The 20,257-nt window shown below is 38.0% G+C and overlaps 1 protein-coding gene across 3 annotated transcripts in view; it reads left to right on the top strand.

The window, feature by feature from the left end:
• Nucleotides 1-20,257, top strand: part of LOC143030923 (uncharacterized) — a 311,312-nt gene that overhangs the window by 222,540 nt on the left and 68,515 nt on the right. For all 3 annotated transcript variants that reach the window (XM_076194184.1, XM_076194185.1, XM_076194186.1), the window contains 3 exons: nt 2,844-2,996; nt 9,039-9,296; nt 19,883-19,984. In XM_076194184.1, the coding sequence (XP_076050299.1) occupies nt 2,844-2,996; nt 9,039-9,296; nt 19,883-19,984 (513 nt within the window). The remainder of the gene's footprint in view (nt 1-2,843; nt 2,997-9,038; nt 9,297-19,882; nt 19,985-20,257) is intronic.

The following is a 20,257-nucleotide window of genomic DNA, read 5'->3' as shown; positions in this document are numbered from 1 at the left end:
AAATATGATGAAGCCAGTTTACAGAGTATGGGGGTCACGCAGGTACAACTACAATAAATATAATCAAGACACCGACATCGGCATCCTCGCGTACCCACTTGCTCCTCATGACGCCTACATAGGCATCATCGTATCGAAGGGGTTAAAACTATCTATTTCCTCCAGTCTCCCTTAATACTCACCTCAAGTTTGCTGCCACATTCTCCCCTTGTACATCTCATCACCTTACTTTTACCCAGATTTACCTTCAACTTACTTCCTTTCGCACATCCTTCCAAACTCTGTCACTAACTTTCTTGATACCTCTGATCCTGCTACAAGCACAGTGTCGTCAATAAACAACAACTGGTTTATCTCCCACTTTTCTCCATTTTCTTTAACCATCTCCAATCCCCGACCCATTACCCTTGCACCACCCCATCCATTTATAAATTGAACAGCCAAGGCAACAACACATCCCTGATGAAATCCCACCTTTACCTCAAACCACTCACACTTTCTATTTTTGATTCTAACACAGGCTCTACTACCCTTGTAAAAATCCTTGAATGCTCTTAACAGCTTTCCACCTATCCCATATATCTGCAATACCTCCCACAGTGCCTTCCTGTTTATCCTGTTATAAGCCTTTTCCAAATCCATAAAGGCCCCCCCAAAAAATAATCCTTACCTTTTCCTAAAACTTTCTCGCATATCTGTCTCCCACATTTAGATTTGAATTCATGTATTATTCCAGATTGGATTATATCACCTACCAAGCTATTCTAAATATCTATACATCCATATGGAAACTGTAATTACATAAGAACATAAGAATGAAGAAAACTGCAAGAGACCATAATGCCTACACTAGGCAGCTCCATATCCATCACCACCTGTCATCCCCATCCATAAAGTTGTCTAATTGTTTCTTAAAACAACTGATATTTTCAGCACTTACTACATGGTTACTAAGTTTATTCCATTCGTTGACCACCCTATTAGTAAACCAATTCTTGCCTATTTCCTTTTTAAATCTAAATTTGTCCAGTTTATAACCATTACTGCAAGTCCTGCCCTGTTGTTTTGATATGATGACCTTGTTTGCATCACCCTTGTTAAAGCCTTTGATCCACTTGAACACCTCTATTAGATCACCCCACACTCTGCTTCTTTCCAGAGAGTGTAAGTTAAGGTGCCTAAGCCTCTCTTGGTAAGGTAAATTTCTGAGTCCAAGTATCATTTTGGTCATTCTTCTCTGTACTGATTCTCGTGAATTGATGTCCATTCTGTAGGACGGAGACCAAAACTGTACTGCATAGTCAAGGATGGGTCTAACTATCGCTAGGTAGAGTTTAATAATTACCTCTGCACTTCTATTCATTACCGTCCTAGCAACGAAACCTAATGCTCTGTTAGCTTTATTCCTGGCACTAATGCACTGTTTCCTGGTTTTAAGGTCCAGACTCACTAGAACTCCCAAGTCTCTCTCGCACTCAGTTTTCTCTAAAAGCATGTTATCTAAGCTGTATCTATTTTCGGGGTTGTGTAGCCCTATGTTTAACATGCTACACTTAGAGATATTGAAGTTCATTTGCCATTTCACCGACCATGTGAACAATTTGTTAAGATCATCCTGCAGAATCTCTGCGTCGTCTCCTGACCTAATTAGGCGTCCTATTTTAGTGTCGTCCGCAAACTTACTAACATCACTATTTATCCCATCGTCTAAGTCGTTTATGTACATAATGAACAACAAGGGACCCAAAACCGAGCCCTGGGGGACCCCACTAGTAACATTGCCCCACCTAGATTTTACTCCATTTATGGTGACCCACTGTTTTCTGTTACTAATCCAAGCTCTAATCCATTCTAACACTTTTCCTCCTATGCCATGGGCTTTGATTTTATTTAGTAGTCTCTGGTGTGGCACCATGTCAGATGCTTTGTTAAAGTCAAGGTAAATAACATCGTAATTATCATTGTTATCTGATGCCTTATATACTTTAGTGTAAAAGTATAGAAGATTAGTCACACATGACTTACCCTTGGAGAAACCATGCTGTGAATCACGAATTAAATTATGACTTTCGATGTGTTCTCTGAGTCTATTTACTATTACTGATTCAAGTCATTTGTTCTTATGACTTCTTAAAGCCATCCCATCCTTAATCAAGAGATCTTTTCTGTTTGCAGTCTCTTTTTCTTTGATCTTTTAAAATTGAGAGGCCTTTCTCCTCGTATTATGTATTATCTGCCAGGCTGGGTACCAGCCTGGTTGCTGCCCTTTATACAAGTATTCTATCTGTCTTGCTTATGATCCCTCACTCTTTGTTGGGTCCATACCACTGATGTATATGCTAGTCTTGAATGGATCAGAGTTTTTATGAGTTTTTTCATCATTTCTTCATTAATATAATGAAAAAGCCTCTTTTACTACTTCAGTATGACTTACATTCTCACGCGGAACATTGGCTGCCAAACGTACGATTCATCACACTACTTGCATTATAAGATATAAAATCACTACTGTATTACTCAATTTCTTTAACTCTGAGTAATAATAAACACAGAAAACCTGATCAAACCAGTTCACAGAATCCGTGGATAACTCGTGTACAACTGCAAAAAAATATATATGTAATCAAGATGCCAATGTATCCTTAAATACCAACTTGCACCTCATGACACCTACATGGGCATCATCGTACCGAAGTGGTTAAAGTTCTGCACCAGTCCATATGTCTCTCCCATAACAATCCTGCTGATATGTCTGTCAGGTGACAGGTGAGAGTAAATATCCATCAAAATGAGGACACAAGTGGAAGGAAATACTGTATGATGTTTTATTAATTTCTCAACAGGTTCGAGTAGAAGTGTTAGAACATCAATGTCAAGGACTGGAGGGTGAATTGGGAAGGCTTAAGGTGGAGGTGGTGAAAGTTGTAGAAGAAAAAGAGAGATTAGAGGAAGAAAGGGACCGTCTTCAAGAAAAGTGCAAAGAGATCTCCTTCAAGGTTGGTCTTTGAATTGTAAGAGCTGTAGAAGTAAGTTAGGGAGGAATTATTTCAATTGTTAATTTGTTAGCATTTTTTTGTTAGTTTGATATCATTAACTCCTCTCAGGGAGAGCTAGGATATTGCTTCTGTATGAAGGACTTTCAAAAGCAGGACCAAAACGGCCACCACTATTGACCAACACCCCAAGTAGTAATACTCTAAACCTCTCTGCCAGTGAGCATCTCTTAATCTAGTAACTGGAGGGAATTTTTCTTGTCAGTATATTAACTTTCATTAAAAGTTACCAGATTATCATGAACTACCATTAAAATTTCTAGTGATTTCTGTGAATTCATTGTTCATTTTCTATTGTGGGTCATTATAGGTCAGAAGTATTTTACATTGGTAGATCAGTATCACTGTGACTAAGTCAACTGAACTTTGGACTGTAAAGGGTAAAGGGATCTTAGACTCAAGTGGTGGTGTCTTAGTCAGATATATCACAAGAGACCGACTATCCCTTTGTCTCAGTTGTCAGTAAATGAAACTGAAGTCAGCCAAGACAGACTGGAGAGTCAGAAAACTCTGTTGTGGCTAGGGATGTTGTTGAAGACAAGGTGGATTATGACTGAATTGCCTGAGAACCCCAGGCTGCATCTTGACAAGTTTATGTCCCACAAGAAAACAGAGGACAACAATTTATTTATTTTATTTATTTATTTATTTATTTATTTATTTAATTTTTTTTTTCTGATATAAAGTCTGTCTGCCTAAGCAACATGAAGTTAAGACTCACAAAAACAGCAACAACAACATTAATACCCACCTTATGAAGAAGCATCCTGTCAACTACATAGATTGTAAAAGTCTTATATACCAGCATTGAATCATAGCAAGAAGAAGCATGACACATTTCATTCCCCCAAACCATTTACTTGCCTCCTTCACTGCATAGTTTACTTCCACTCCTGACTCCTCCATTCCCAGGTACATATAACCCTAAATCTTAAAAATATCCACTTCCTGTAGCCTTTCCCATAACACTTCAACTCATTGCCACTCTCACCCCTTGTATATCTCATCACCTTTTAACCACATTTACAGAAGATAGGGGTGAATGGAGAGGGGTTGTGTATAGATGATGCTGTGATGCATGATGGGGAGTGGGTGGGGGATAGGGGGTGAGGAAGTATGTATAAAAAAAAAAAAAAAAAAAATTGATGCAGCCTGAAGGGATTTCTCCCCATGTTCTCCTTTTCTGCATGGGGGGATGGAGAGGGGGGTCGCCGAATTTATGAAGCGACCTTGCTGTGGATGTGCTGGTCTTGCGACACTGCTTCTGACCCAGGGCAGTGGACAAGATGCAGGGATGACCCGTCATCCAGGAGGTGCCAAGATGAGAGGGAGGGAGGAGGGTGGAGGGGAGTGGAATATATAGGAAATGGAATGGGTGGGAGTGGTTTCTATGCCTTTTTCTTTTTGGCTACCCCCCATGTAGGGGGAAAAAGCCTTTGGTGTATGTATGTACCGTATATTTCCACGTATAAGACGACCCTAAAATCCAAAAATTCACCCCTTAAAATTGGGGTTCGTCTTATACTACCATTATAAAAATCAGACCTTGAATTCTACGTGAGATGACTTGGTAGGCTAGCCTGCCGATAACCGCCGATACACAGGAAATGATTCACATTATGATAAGAACTGGTAATAAAGGTAATTGAACCATATTTACCTTATATATTATTGGCATATCTTTATAGTAAATGGCAATTATTAATAAATTAGAGGAATAATTCTATATCAATGAAATTACGGTACTTTTAACTGCTCTATGTAAACACATTTAACACAGCTGAAAAAAATGTAAACATCGAGCACTGGTTGCGTTCATAGCAACCTTTTTCTTTCGCTAACTTTTCAGTAATTTTTAAGACTGAAAATAAAAATTTTGGATTACAGTACATAAAACGTTTATTTGTCAATAAAAAAATATATTACAGTAGTTGCATTTAAAACAGAAAATAAAAAAATTATAAAACTTAATTCTAATCATCATCAATATTGCACATCAAACGTATTTCTAAAACCTTTAGTTTCAATAAAATTACATTACATTTAAAACTTAAAACATTATAAAACTTTATTTTTTTATTTTTTTATATAAAAGCGGAAAAAATAGCTGATAAACGTAATCAAAACAATTCTTTTTGTACGGTAGGTTTGATACACTGATGCTTTTGTAATTTAGCAGTCGTCTTATACTACTGATATGAGATAAATTCATAAAAATTTGCTCTAATTTTGTACCTCGTCTTATACAAAGGTCGTCTTATACACAGAAATATACAGTATGTACTTTCAACTTCTTCCTATCGCATAACATCTCAAACTCCGTCACTAACTGCCTTGGACTTTCCTCAGACTCAGCCACAAAGTGTACTGTCATCTGCAAACAACAATTGGTTCACTTCCCATTTTCCTTCACTCTCTCTAGATATCTATACTTCTCTTCTCCCCATCACCCTCTCATTTACCTCCAGCACCACCTCCATGCACAAATTGAACAGCCATGGTGATATAACACAACCCTGGCACAGTTCTTCCTTTACCTCAAACAACACCACTCTCACCATCCCCAATCCTAACATAAGCTCTACTACATACATATACCAAAGGCGTTTTCCCCCTTACAAGGGAGGTAGCCAAAAAGAAAAAGGCGTAAAAACCATGTGTCCAAACCATCCTAATACTCTTTCATCCACCCTATCTCCCAACTCCCTTACCTGCATAGAGCTGGTGGCCAGGGCTGGTTGCCGCCGTTTGGCCCCCAACTCTTGGGGTTGGGGGGTGGTCCCACAAAATAGACGCTGCGGCTCCAGGACCTCAGATACACATACACCAATTACAAGAGAGCTAACTGGGAAGCTTTTACTGAAGAGACAGAACAACATTTTGAAACACTTAACAGTACACCAATCACAAACATAAAAAATGCTGTGCACGCTTTTAATACAATCATACAAAATGCAGACAAGAGATACATCCCTAGAGGCAACAGAAAATCACACAACCCCAACTTCACACCAGAAATCCAAGGCCTCATCAGACAACGAGACACACTTAAACACAATACCCCCACACCTATCCCTCAAAACATAGCAGACCAAATACAAACACTAAACACTGTGATTGCCAATAAAATACACGAACAAAAAACACAAAATTGGCAAAACTTTATCAATACACTTGATCACAAAACAAACACCAGCAAATTGTACAAAACACTCAACAGCATTACACTATCCAACAGTAACACAACACGCTCTCACGCAGCAATAATCACAACAGACAATCTACCCTCAAACAGACAACAAGCAAACACACTCATAAATCATTTTGCACAGACAAGCCATCTCACTTCTCACCCTGACGACCGACGCACTATTCGATGTAAGAAAGACTTTCCCACAGACTCAGACTATACACCCTTCATAGACAGTCAGACAAAACACATAATACATAATCTCAAGCACTCATCTGCCTGTGGCCCTGATAACATAAGTAACATCCACCTAAAATACATTGGACCTCAAGGTATACACGCACTCACAAACATTGCAAACTACAGCTATTCACACAACACTATACCCGACATCTGGAAGCATGGTAAAATAATCACCATTCCAAAATCGAACAAAGACCCATCAATCCCAACATCGCACCACCCAATCACACTTCTCTGCACCCCCTCTAAAGTCGTTGAACGCCTAATACTTAAACTTGTCACACCACATATTCTCCTTGCTGACTCACAACACGGTTTTAGCCCACTACACTCCACAAACACTCTTCTGATAAACCTCACACAAAGAATTTTAGATGGCATCAATTCAGATAGGCCCCACCACAGAACACTTCTTATAACATTAGACATTAGTAAAGCTTTTGATACTATCCCCCGCCACAACCTAACAAATAAAATATATAACACAGACATGCACAATAACACCAAAAGATGGCTGGCCAATTATCTGGCAGGTAGGAATGCTTATGTGTCATATAATGGCCAATCATCGCACATCAGAAATATTAAGAATGGAGTACCACAGGGCTCAGTTCTATCCCCGACGCTCTTTAACCTCTTCATTCCGGGGCACATCGCACGTCTGGCAGCATTAGCTGCCCGACGTGCGATGTTGCGTCATAATAATCGCATTATAAAAAATAAGGTCAGTGCTCAATCGTTCGTTCTCTTTCACCCGTGTATTTTGATAACCATAGAAAATTGATGAAGCCAGTTTAGAGAGAATGGAAATTACGTAGGTACGACTACAATAAATATAATCAAGATGCCAATGTCGGCATCATCGAGTACCCACTTGCTCCTCATGCCGCCTACGTAGGCGTCACCGTATGGAAGTGGTTAATCTATACATGCATGACATACCCACACCAGACACCTCAGAAATACAAATCTCTTCCTACGCAGATGACATAACAATCACATGCACACATCGTAACACAGACAAAGCTGCAGAAATAACCCAGCCATACCTTGATACACTCAACACATGGTTCATCACAAACAGACTCAAAATAGCTCCAACCAAATCTACAGCAACACTTCTCACCAACTGGACAAAAGAACACAAATACATACCTCATCTCTACATCAACAACACTCTAATACCACACACAAACACACCGAAAATTCTTGGTGTAACGTACAATACATCCATGTCTTTCAAACAACACATCACAAACATAAAAAACAAATGCACACCTAGACTTAATGCACTTAAGTCAATCACTGGAACAACATTTGGACAAAACAAAGAAACTAATACAACAATATACAAACAATGCATATGCTCAGTGATGAATTATGCGAGTCCTGCATGGGCTCCTAATCTCAGTGAGACACACCACAACACCCTTCAAATCATACAAAACAAAGCCCTAAAAACAATTACAGGCTGCACAAATACAACACCTACAGACCATTTACACCATGAAACAAAAGTCCTCAAAGTCAAGGACCACCTCGACATGAGAGGCACACAAACACTTGCTGCAGCCACCACAAACACATCACACCCGCTACACTACATAGCAGAACACCCACACACACCAAGAAACATTAAAACAACACCCAAAGACCTGTATCACACACAGATACTCTCTTCTCTTCCTCCACAACCACCAAATACCAGCCTCCGGAAACATATTCATAATCATATCACTCACCGCTCCATTAACACACTGAAAGACAACATACTGCTGCATGCCAGACCCCCTGATATCCACCCTTCTGAATCCTCTCTCCCACGAAAGGACGGAGTCCACCTGGCCTGACTGCGGTGCGGCTACCACCCAGCACTTCTAAGCTATCAGAAGAGGCTGGATGACCACATTGTGAATAGCTGCCCAGGATGTAACACTTCACCCCATACCATACAACACATAATGGAAGACTGCATTATACACAATCATGCTCGCAAACAACACAACATACACTCTATAAAAGATTTGTGGGAAAACCCAGTTTCGGCAGTGGCCTTCCTTGGGGAGACGGGACTGCTCGGACAGACAGTCTAGGGAACGACAACAACAACAACAACTCCCTTACCTCCCCTGTTCTCCTCACCTCCTCATTCATCATTCTATCCAGCCTACTAACCCCTATCATACTTCTCAGACACCTCATCTCAAACACATTCAAACTCCTTCTGTCTTCCTCTCTTATGTTCCATGTTTCTGCCCTCTACTAATCATGTAAAAGCATTTTACTGCCCTTGACAGCTTTCTCCTTGTCCCATATGTATGCAATACCTCCCATAATGCCTTCCTGCTGACCCTGTTATAAGCCTTCTGTAGATCCAGAGAAGCCAAAAAAAAAGTCCTTACCTTTTTCAAAAAACTTCTGCCTAACCATAAAACTTTTATCCATGCACCTTCTCTCTTTTCTAAACCTACCCTGTTCCTCTGCAATTGCCCTCTCAGTAATTACTCTCATTGTATCCTAAGACTGACTTTTTTTTATATGTATATATACAGGCTTCAGATGCTGTAAAAATGAGAACACTTCAGAAGAGATGTCGTGCTTTGGCCGAGAAGATTCAGAGTAAGCGTTTGGCTCTCATGGGACGGGATGACAAAGTAGAGAACAACGGTGCAACTTCTGGGAAAGAAAAGAGGAGCCTAGAGACTGTTCCTGAAGAGGAAGAAGAATTGGATGATCCAAAGGAGCCCAAAGCTGACAGTGGGAATGAAGAAGAAAGCAAGGAGGATGACTATGGGTTACTAGAGGAACAAGTAAGAAAGTTGGTTTAGAATTGCCAAGGTTTGTAATTTTACCCTTTTACCTTTTATATATATATATATATATATATATATATATATATATATATATATATATATATATATATATATATATATGTGTGTGTGTGTGTGTGTGTAATAAAATCACCACTTGGAAAATATAATGAAAGGTGACCGAAAACTGTTTTCGTCTATTTAAGACCTTTGAAAATGTCTTAGATAGACAAAAACGTTCGGTCACCTTTCATTTTATTTTCCAAGTGGTTTTATTACACATTTTGTGAATCACGTGTTTTTATGATTTATTCGCATACACACACACACACACACACACACACACTGTTATCGGACAAGGTTTATACAACTACTGGATAAAAAACAGGGACAAGAAACAGGGAGGGGGAATCATGTTCTTGGCCAAGAAAGACCTAAAGGTGACAAAAATTGCAGAGGGCAAAGGTAATGCTGAATTGATCATGATAAAAGTCGAAGGCAAGAATATGAAAAGTAGAAAGTTTGTGGTGACTTATGTGCCTCCAAAAACAAGCGCTTGGAAAGAAATTGAACATACAAAAATGCTAGATGACACAAGAAAATCACTCAATGAGATACTAATGGGTAAGGGTAATCTGGTAGTTATGGGGGACTTCAATTGCAAAGAAATTTGTTGGGACAGCATGACAGTGCAAGGAGGAGATGACTCGTGGGGCAATGTACTGCTAGATATGACCATGGAGTACACAATGACCCAATGGGTCCGTGAAAACACAAGGTACAGAAATAATGAAGAGCCATCGAAACTAGATCTAATATTTACAACAGAGCCTGAAATAGTGCATAAAGTCCAGTATGAGACACCAATTGGAAAGAGTGACCATGTACTCATCGAAACTATACTAAAGGAAGAAATAGACATAGAGAGGAACGAAAAGCATAGGAAAGGAAGACTGAGGTACAACAAAACAGACTTTACAAAACTAAAGACATTCTTCCGGAATGCAAACTGGGAAATATTTTACAGGGAAGAAACAGCAGTGGAAGAGAAATGGAATATATTGATGGAAAACTACAATGAAGGGGTAAACAGGCATGTACCAAGACAAAAGCGAGAGAGAGAGTACATTAAATGTTGGTTCAACAAAAGATGCAGTGAGGCAAAAGACAGAAGGGACAAAGCTTGGAAAAAGTGGAGAAAAGACAAAAAACAAAGCAAATGGCAAATTTATGTTAACTATAGAAATGAGTATGTTAATGTGAGAAGAGAGGAGAAAAGGAACCATGAGAAGGATATTATAGACAAATGCAAAGAGCAACCCAAACTATTCTATCGGTATGTGAATGTTAAACTTAAAAACAAACAGGAATTGGTGAAACTATGCCAAGGAAACATAGAATACACAGAAGATTTAGAGATGGCCGAAGTCATGAACAATCCCTTTAAATCTGTTTTCACCAGAGAGAAAATACCGAATTGTGACATAGACAAAAACAAGAAATCTCCCCTCATGAATGAGTTTACAGCATCACTAAAGGAAATATCAGAACATTTATCAAGGCTGGATGTCAGAAAATCACATGGCCCGGACGGTATTGCAAATTGGATTCTAAAGGAGTGCAAAGAAGAACTAACAGACAAAATACACATCTTAATAAACAGCTCACTCAAAGAAGGAAAGATACCCGAGGACTGGAAAAACGCTAACATTGTACCAATACACAAAGGAGGAAACAAAGAAGAACCCACCAACTATAGGCCAGTATCACTAACAAGCACCATTGCCAAAATTTGTGAGAAAATAATCAAGAATAGATGGGTAAAACATCTGGAAGACAATGACATATTAAACCCAAGACAATTCGGATTCAGACAAGGAAGATCATGCTCCACAAACTTAATATGCTTTTACTCAAGACTAATAGACATAGTGCAAGAAAGAAATGGATGGGCTGATTGTGCATTCCTAGACTTGCAAAAAGCCTTTGACAAAGTACCACACAGAAAACTACTAAAAAAACTGGAACACATAGGAGGAATACAGGGAAACCTACTAAAATGGATAGAGGACTTTCTGACTGGTAGAAAGATGAGAGTAGTGCTCAGAGAAAAATATTCAGACTGGAAAGAGGTGATCAGTGGAGTACCGCAAGGATCTGTGCTGGCACCAATAATGTTTGCTATCTATATGAATGACATGGATGAGGACGTGAACTGCTACATGAGCTTCTTTGCCGATGACGCCAAACTGCTAAGGAAAATAGAAACTGATGAGGACTGTGAAGCACTGCAAGAAGACCTAAATAGGGTATGGAACTGGAGTCAGAAATGGGAAGTGGACTTTAATACTAAGAAGTGTAGCATAATGGAGTTTGGAAAAAGCAAAAACAGAATATCAGGAAAATATACAATTGGAACCAAAGAAGTAAAGAAAGTAGGATCCGAAAAAGATTTGGGAGTAATTATCACGAACGACTTGTCCTATGATATACAGATTAACAAAATTGTCGGGGAGACTTACAACTTGCTAAGATCAATAAAAGTGGCGTTTACATACTTGGACGAAGACATGATGAAAAAAATATTGGTTACATTGATAAGGCCTAGATTAGAGTATGCAGCGACATTGTGGTCCCCCAGTACCAAAAAGAATATAAAGAAAATAGAAAGAATCCAAAGAGCAGCTACAAAAATGGCACCTGCACTTGCAAACCTATCATACGAAGAGAGATTGGCTAAACTGGAGTTACCGACACTGGAGCAAAGAAGAGAGAGAGGTGACCTATTGACCATCTACAGAATCATGAAAGGCACAGAGGTACTCGATAGTGAGAACTTACTTAACTGGGACAAAAGAAACACAAGAGGACATGGAAAGAAAATAAAAAAACATAGCTATAGAAGAGAACTGAAGAAAAACAGTTTTCCTCATAGAGTTTTGGACACTTGGAACAAACTGGACAATGAAATAGTATGCGCAAAAACCATTCATGAGTTTAAAAACAAACTAGACACTGCAAGATACAAAGGCGGGACAACACGAGCATAGCTCCCCTTCCCGCAAAATACAACTAGGTAAATACAACTAGGTAAATACACACACACCTATCATACGAGGAGAGATTGGCTAAACTGGAGCTACCGACACTGGAGCAAAGAAGAGAGAGAGGAGACCTACTGACCATCTACAGAATCATGAAAGGGACAGAGATACTTGATAGAGAAGAATTACTAAACTGGGACAAGAGAAACACAAGAGGACATGGTAGGAAATTAAGAAAACATAGCTGTAGAAGAGAACTGAAGAAAAACAGTTTTCCACATAGAGTTTTAGACACTTGGAACAAACTGGTAAGCGCAAAAACCATTCACGAGTTTAAAAGCAAACTAGACACTGAGAGATACAATGGCGGGACAACATGAGCATAGCTCCCCTTTCCCGCAAAATACAACTAGGTAAATACATGGACTTAAGAAAGGATATCATTGGTCTAATGGACTGCTTAGCACAAGTAAATCACAAAGTTTCTGACCAAAGAAGAACCAACTTGGATCTTACAAATGAGATTAAAGAAATGAAAAGGGATATAAATGAGCTGAAGAGTGATAATGAAAGAAGAGAATTAATGATAATACCAATAGCGAAAACTTAAAAAAAGAGGTGAACAATAAATTACAAGAAATGAAGGAAAAAATCGAAGTGAACTTAGGTGAGGAAAGCATCCAAAAAATTAAGTGGAAGGAAAACATTGAAAATGAGGAAATTACTTTCAAAGAAATGATCCAACAACAAATACAGGATAATGCAAAAGACACAATTATCCAAGTGATTAATGAAAAAGCTAATTGGGTCAGAGATAGGAAAAAATGTATTGTGGTATATGGACTAAGAGAAAAATAGGGATTGGTAAGGTACATGAGAGAAAAGGAAGAAAAAGAGACAGCAGTAGAAATCCTTAATGAAATTCAGGGGGGAAACCAAGAAGCAGGCAAAGACCTGGACGAGACATATAGGATTGGTCGCTATTCTAAGGGCAGAAATCGACCTCTAAAGATAAAATTAAGGTCACAGATGGTAGTAGAAGACATATTTGAAAAAGTAGGTAACTTGGCAAAGAGTGAAAAAATACAATAAGATATGGATAAAAAGAGAAATGAATACTGAGGAATTAGAAAAAGAAAGGTCACTAAGAGAAGAAGCAAAGAAAAAAAAACTCGAAGAGAACGAAGATAGAAAGCAAGGAATTCCATTGGAGAATAATTGACATGAGACTAAGGAAATGGTACATCAGAACGAACGAACCAAAGACAGAAAAAAAAAAAATGGAGAAAGAAGAAAATTAAAAGTGGCCTATACTAATATCGACGGATTAATTTCAGGACTGAAGGAACTCAATGATTATCTGCTAGAAAAAAAAACAAGACATAATGGGAATTGTAGAGACTAAACAAAGAGGTGAAATACCATCCATCGATATTAGACAAGGACTATATAATTACTGGATAAAAAACAGGGACAAGAAACAGGGAGATGGAATCATGTTCTTGGCCAAGAAAGACTTGAATGTGACAAAAATTGCGGAGGGCAAAGGTAGTGTTGAACTGATCATGATAAAAGTCGAAGACAAGAATATGAAAAGTAGAAAGTTTGTGGTGACCTATGTGCCCCCAAGAACAAATGCTTGGAAGGAGAATGAACATACAAAAATGCTAGAAGATACAAGAAAATCATTAAATGAGATACTAATGGGCAGGGATAATCTGGTAATTATGGGGGACTTCAATTGCAAAGAAATTTATTGGGAAAACATGACAGTGTGAGGAGGAGATGACTAGTGGGGTAATGTACTGCTGGACATGGCCATGGAATACACAATGACCCAATGGGTCAGTGAAAACACCAGATACAGAAACAATGAAGAGCCGTTGAATCTAGATTTAATATTTACAACAGAACCTGAAATTGTGGATAAAATCCATTACATGACACCAATTGGAAAGAGTGACCATATACTCATTGAAACTGAACTAAAGGAAGAAATAGACATGGATAGAAATGAGAAGCATAGGAAAGGAAGATTGATGTACAACAAAACGGACTTTGCAAAACTAAAGAAATTCTTCCAGAATGCAAACTGGGAAAAATTCTACATGGAAGAGACAAAAGTGGAAGAGAAATGGAATATATTGATGAAAAATTACAATGAAGGGTTAAACAGGCACGTACCAAGACTGAAGCGAGAGAGAGTGTACATTAAATGTTGGTTCAACAAAAGATGCAGTGAGGCAAAAGACAGAAGGGATAGAGCTTGGAAAATGTGGAGAAAAGATAAAAAACCTAAAAAATGGCATATTTGTATAAACTATAGAAATGAGTGTCAAAGTGAGAAGAGAGGAGAAAAGGAACCATGAAAAGGATATTAGAGATAAATGCAAAGAGCAACCCAAACTATTCTATCGATATGTGAATGGTAAACTTAAAAACAAACAGGAAATGGTGAAACTACGCCCAGGGAATATAGAATACACAGAAGAATTAGAAATGGCCAAAATCATGAACAATCACTTTAAATCTGTCTTCACCAGAGAGAAAGTACATAATTGGGACAAAGATGATAAAAAGCAATCTCCCCCCATGAGTGAGTTTACAACAACACAACCTATCAGACCTTGACGTCAGAAAATCACATGGCCCGGATGGAATTGCAAATTGGATCCTAAAATACACAACATAATAAATTGTTCACTCAAAGAAGGAAAGATACCTAAAGACTGGAAAAATGCTAGCATTGTACCAATATATAAAGGAGGAAACAAGGAAGAACCTACCAACTATAGGCCAGTATCACTAACAAGCACTATAGCCAAAATTTGTGAGAAAATCATCAAGAATAGATGGGTAAAACTTCTGGAAGATAACAACATAATAAACCCGAGACAATTTTTGTTCAGACAAGGAAGATCATGCACCACAAACTTAATATGCTTCTACTCAAGACTAATAGACATAGTGCAAGAAAGGAATGGATGGGCTGATTGTGCCTTCCTGGACTTGCAAAAAGCTTTTGACAAAGTACTAGACAGAAAATTACTAAAAAAAAAATACTGGAACAAATAGGAGGAATACAAGGGAACCTACTAAAATGGATGGAGGACTTCCTGACTGGTAGAAAGATGAGAGTAGTGCTCAGAGAAAAATGTTCAGATTGGAAAGAAGTGATCAGTGGAGCACTGCAAGGATCTGTATTGGCACCAATAATGTTTGCTATTTATGTGAAGGACATGGATGAGGATGTGAAATGTTACATGAGCTTCTTTGCAGATGACGCCAAACTGTTAAGAAAGTAGAAACTGATAAGGACTGTGAAGCACTGCAGGAAGACCTAAATAAGGTATGGAACTGGAGTCAGAAATGGGAAGTGGACTTTGATACTAACAAGTGCATAATGGAGTTTGGAAAAAGCAAAAACAGAATATCAGGACAATATAAAATTGGAACCAAGGAAGTAAAGAAGGAAGGATCCGAAAAAGATTTGGGTGTAATTATCACTAACGACTTGTCCTATGACAAACAGATTAACAAAATTGTTGGGGAGGCTTACAACTTGCTAAGATCAATAAAAGTGGCATTTGCATACTTGGACGAGGACATGATAAAAAAAATATTGGTTGCATTGCTAAGGCCTAGACTAGAATATGCAGCGACATTGTGATCACCCAGTACCAAAAAGAATATAAAGAAAATAGAAAGAATCCAGAGAGCAGCAACAAGAATGGCACCTGCACTTGCAAACTTGTCATATGAAGAGAGATTGGCTAAACTGAAGTTACCGACTTTGGAGCAAAGAAGAGAGGTGACCTACTGACCATCTACAGAATCATGAAAGGCACAGAGATACTCGATAGAGAGGACTTATTAAACTGGGACAAGAGAAGCACAAGAGGGTATGGAAAGAAAATCAAGAAACATGGGTACAGAAGAGAAATGAAGAAAAACAGTTTTCCACATAGAGTAGTGGACACTTGGAACACTCTGGACAATGAAATAGTATGTGCAAAAACCATTCATGAGTTTAAAAGCAAACTAGACACTGTGAGATACAAAGGCGGGACACCACGAGCATAGCTCCCCTTCTCACAAAATACAACTAGGTAAATACAATTAGGTAAATACACACACACACTTAAGCTTTACATAATTGGGGGGTGAATGTGGTGGCAAAGGGAGGTGGTGGGGGTAGAATGTAGATTGAGAGGAGCAAGTAAATGCCTTAGGGGGGATTAGAAAGTGTAATGAGAATTAGACATTTGGGAATGGATGCTAAGAGGAGATTGTATTCTACCTAGTTGTATTTTATGGGAATGGGAGCTATGCTCGTAGTGACCCGTCTTTGTATCTCTTAGCATTTAGTTTGTTCTTAAATTCTTGCATGGTTTTTGGACACCCTATTCTTTCATCCAGTTAGTTCCAAACATCCAACACTGTGTGGAAAACTATTTTTTTTTTCCAGATCTCTTCTACAACTATCCTTTTTGAGTTTCTTTTTGTGTCCTCTTTTTTTTCTTTTATCCCACTTTAATAAATCTTCTCTGTCAAGGACCTCCATACTTTTCATGATTCTGTAAATAGTCAGTAGATCTCCTCTTTCTCTTCTTTGTTCCAGCATTGGTAGTTCCAGCTTGGACGATCCTTGTTTGTATGTCAATTTTGAAAGTGTTGGGGACATCTTTGTTGTTGCTCTTTGTATTCTTTCTAATTTCTTTATATTCTTTTTTGTGCTGGATGTCGATAGTGTTGCAGTGTACTCCAGTCTTGGTCTTATCAATATGACTAATATTTTTTTACCATTACTTCATCCAAGTAATTAAAAGCCACCTTTATTGATATTGGTAAATTATAGGTTTCTCTGATTATTTTGTTTATATGATTGTCTGGTGACATGTCTTTGTTAATAATTACTCCTTGGTCCCTTTTAGAGCTAACTTTCTTTACTTTATTTGTACTAATTTTATATTGTCCTGATATTCTTTTTTTACTTTTTCCAAACTATTATACTACATTTCTTAATGTTGAAATTCACCTCCCACTTTTGGCTCCATTCCCAGACTTTGTCCAGGTCTCTCTGTATTGATTCACAGTCTTTTTCTGTACTTTCTTTAGTAGTTTTGTGTCATCTGCAAAGAAGTTCATATAACATTCTACACCTTCATCCATGTCATATATATAGCAAATATCATCAGAGCCAGTACTAAACCTTGTCAGACTCCTCTTATTATTTAATGTGTGTGTGTGTGTTTACCTAATTGTATTATACAGGAAAGGAACAATGCTCTTTGGGTCCTGTCTCTTATTCTTCAATTTTTATCCTACCTAGCCTCAAATTCATGTACAGTTCCAACTTAATCTATGTCCTTGATTTCCAATTATCATATTTAGATTTGAACTTATAAGGGAGAAAAAGCTCTTGGTATATAAATAGATTTGAACTCGTGTATTGTTCCAACTTGGGCTCTTGTCAATTAAGCCAGTGGTTCCCAAACTTTTTCAGCTTGTTACCCAGTTTATTGCATCACATTAAGCATGTTACCCCTTTTACAAATGTTGTCAACATTGATATATATGGCTAAATCAAAACACCAGAGACATTCTCATTTATCTATCGTATTTGAACTTTGTGCATTTCTAATGTCTATTGCCAATGATGGCAAGGACATCAGTGGGATGGATGGAGTTGCATGCTTGAAGCTAATTGAGGAATTCTTGGCTTCTTGATATTCAGAATTCTTAACTTTTTTCTGTCACCCAACCATTACCCCCACGAAAATTTGTTAAATTACCCCCAGGGAGTAGTTTAGCCCCAGTTTGGGAACCACTGAATTAAGCTATTCCATGTATTTATGCATCTGCAAGGAAAACTGTATTTCTCCACATGTGGCCTTTCTTAATTTGTTCCTATGACCTCTTGAAATCCTACCATCTTTAACCCCTTCCATACGGTGCCGCACACGTAGGCGTCATGGGGAGCGAGTGTATTCGCGAGGCTGCCATATCGGCGTCTTGATTATATTTATTGTAGTCGCCCCTCCATAATGACATTCTTTCTAATTCTTTTGTAATCGCATTTTCTATGGTTATCAAAATTCACGGGTGAAGAGAGAACAATCGATATAAGCGGTGACTATATTTTATGATGCGAGTATTATTACGACACGTCGTACGGCTGGCATTGGCTGCTGCCACCGAGATCTAAGTCCATGACGCCTACGTGTGCGGCACCGTATGGAAGGGGTTAATCAGGAGATCTCTCAATGCATCTATCCCCTTTAGTGATATAAATACTGTAATCATATCACTTTGATCTTTCAAAGTTAGCAGACTCAGTGCTTTTAGTCTTTCCTCATATGGTTTATCTGCCAGGCTGGGGACCAATTTGGTTGCTGCCCTTTATATTCTCTCAATCTTGCTTATAACCTTCAATGAGTTTTTTCATCATCTCTTCATCCATATAATGAAACACCACTTTGATCTTCTGCAGTAGTCTGTACATCTCTCCCATAAACTCACTGATATGTCTGTCAGATGACAGGTTGTCTTTTATCAATACTCCGTAATCTTTCTCTTCCTTTGCTTTTGTAATGGGTTCACTTCCCAAGGAATAGTATAAGGATGGTCTTTTGACACTATTGTACATTTTCATTACTTTGCATTTTTTGGTATCAAACTTTATTTCCCATTTTTGGTTCCATGCAAAAATGTTGTCTAGATCTTGTTGCAGTAGTCTGCAGTTCTCATTTTTCACTCTTCTCATGATTTTTGCATCATCTGCAAACATGTTGGCATAGGTTGTTGTTCCTTCAATCATGTCATTTACATAGAGAAGAGTGTGTATTTACCTAATTGTAGTATACAGGAAAGAAGCAATTTATCCTACCTAGCCTCAAATTCATGTACAGTTCCCCTCGACCTTCGCCCCAAGTAATGATGCCCTAACCCGCTCAGCCAGCGAGTTTCCTATGATCATATTTAAATTGAAATATATTTGAATTCATGAATTTTTTCTGCTTGGGCTATATCACCTTCTAAGCTATTCCACATATCTATGCATCTATATGAAAAACTGTAGTTCTTCAAATCCTTTAGACATGTCTTCCTTAATTTGTTCTCATGACCTCCTAAAATCATTCTATCCTTAATCAGGAGATCTTTTCTGCCATTGTAATCTGTCCCTTACAGTGTGTGATTACATCACCTCTTTCTCTTTGATCTTTCAAAGTTGGCAGACCCAGTGCTTTTAGTCCTTCCTCATGTTTTATCTTTATGTGTGTGTGTAAATTTTGACCTTTATAATGCATAGATGTAACAACATTAGGAAAGATATCTATTTTTATTAGTCATTTTTTAACTTGAGTATTTTCCAGTATTTAGAATTTGGAAACATATATTAAAACTGATGTAAATTAAACTGTAAGAGTGCTCATAACTTACACAGTATTGTGTTTCATACATAGAAAAAAATTAATATTATATCAGATGTCCATGTATGTATGATTTTGTATTCTTAATATGTGTTTTGTTTGTGTTTAGGTGCTTGGTCTTCAGGAAGACCTGTGTCAGGAAAGAGATTTTCTTGAGAAGCAGAAGGCCCAGCTTGAAGACAAATTACGAACTTTGGAGCATAGTTATGAGGTCAGTAGATATTAATTCATCAGTGCATGAAAACCATAACTGTAGAAGACTTCAATTTTGTATCCTTACATCAAAAACAGTTGAAGTTTGACTTCTTTAGTATCAAATTAGATTATGCAATTGGGAGTGCAGTTAAGAAAAATAAATTAGGTGGTAAAAAAAAAAAAATTCATGGGACTTGAATGTGGTGGTAACAGTCAGTTGGCCCATGTGTTTGAGGGAATGTTTTGTATTTTTGATTACTCATGGTGAATGCTACATAAAAGCATTCAG

Source organism: Oratosquilla oratoria, chromosome 12 (assembly GCF_046742065.1).
Source record: "Oratosquilla oratoria isolate Oo_2021 chromosome 12, ASM4674206v1, whole genome shotgun sequence".
Classification (NCBI taxonomy): domain Eukaryota; kingdom Metazoa; phylum Arthropoda; class Malacostraca; order Stomatopoda; family Squillidae; genus Oratosquilla; species Oratosquilla oratoria.
The sequence above is the reverse complement of the archived record's forward strand: the minus strand, read 5'-3'. Positions and strand labels throughout refer to the sequence as shown.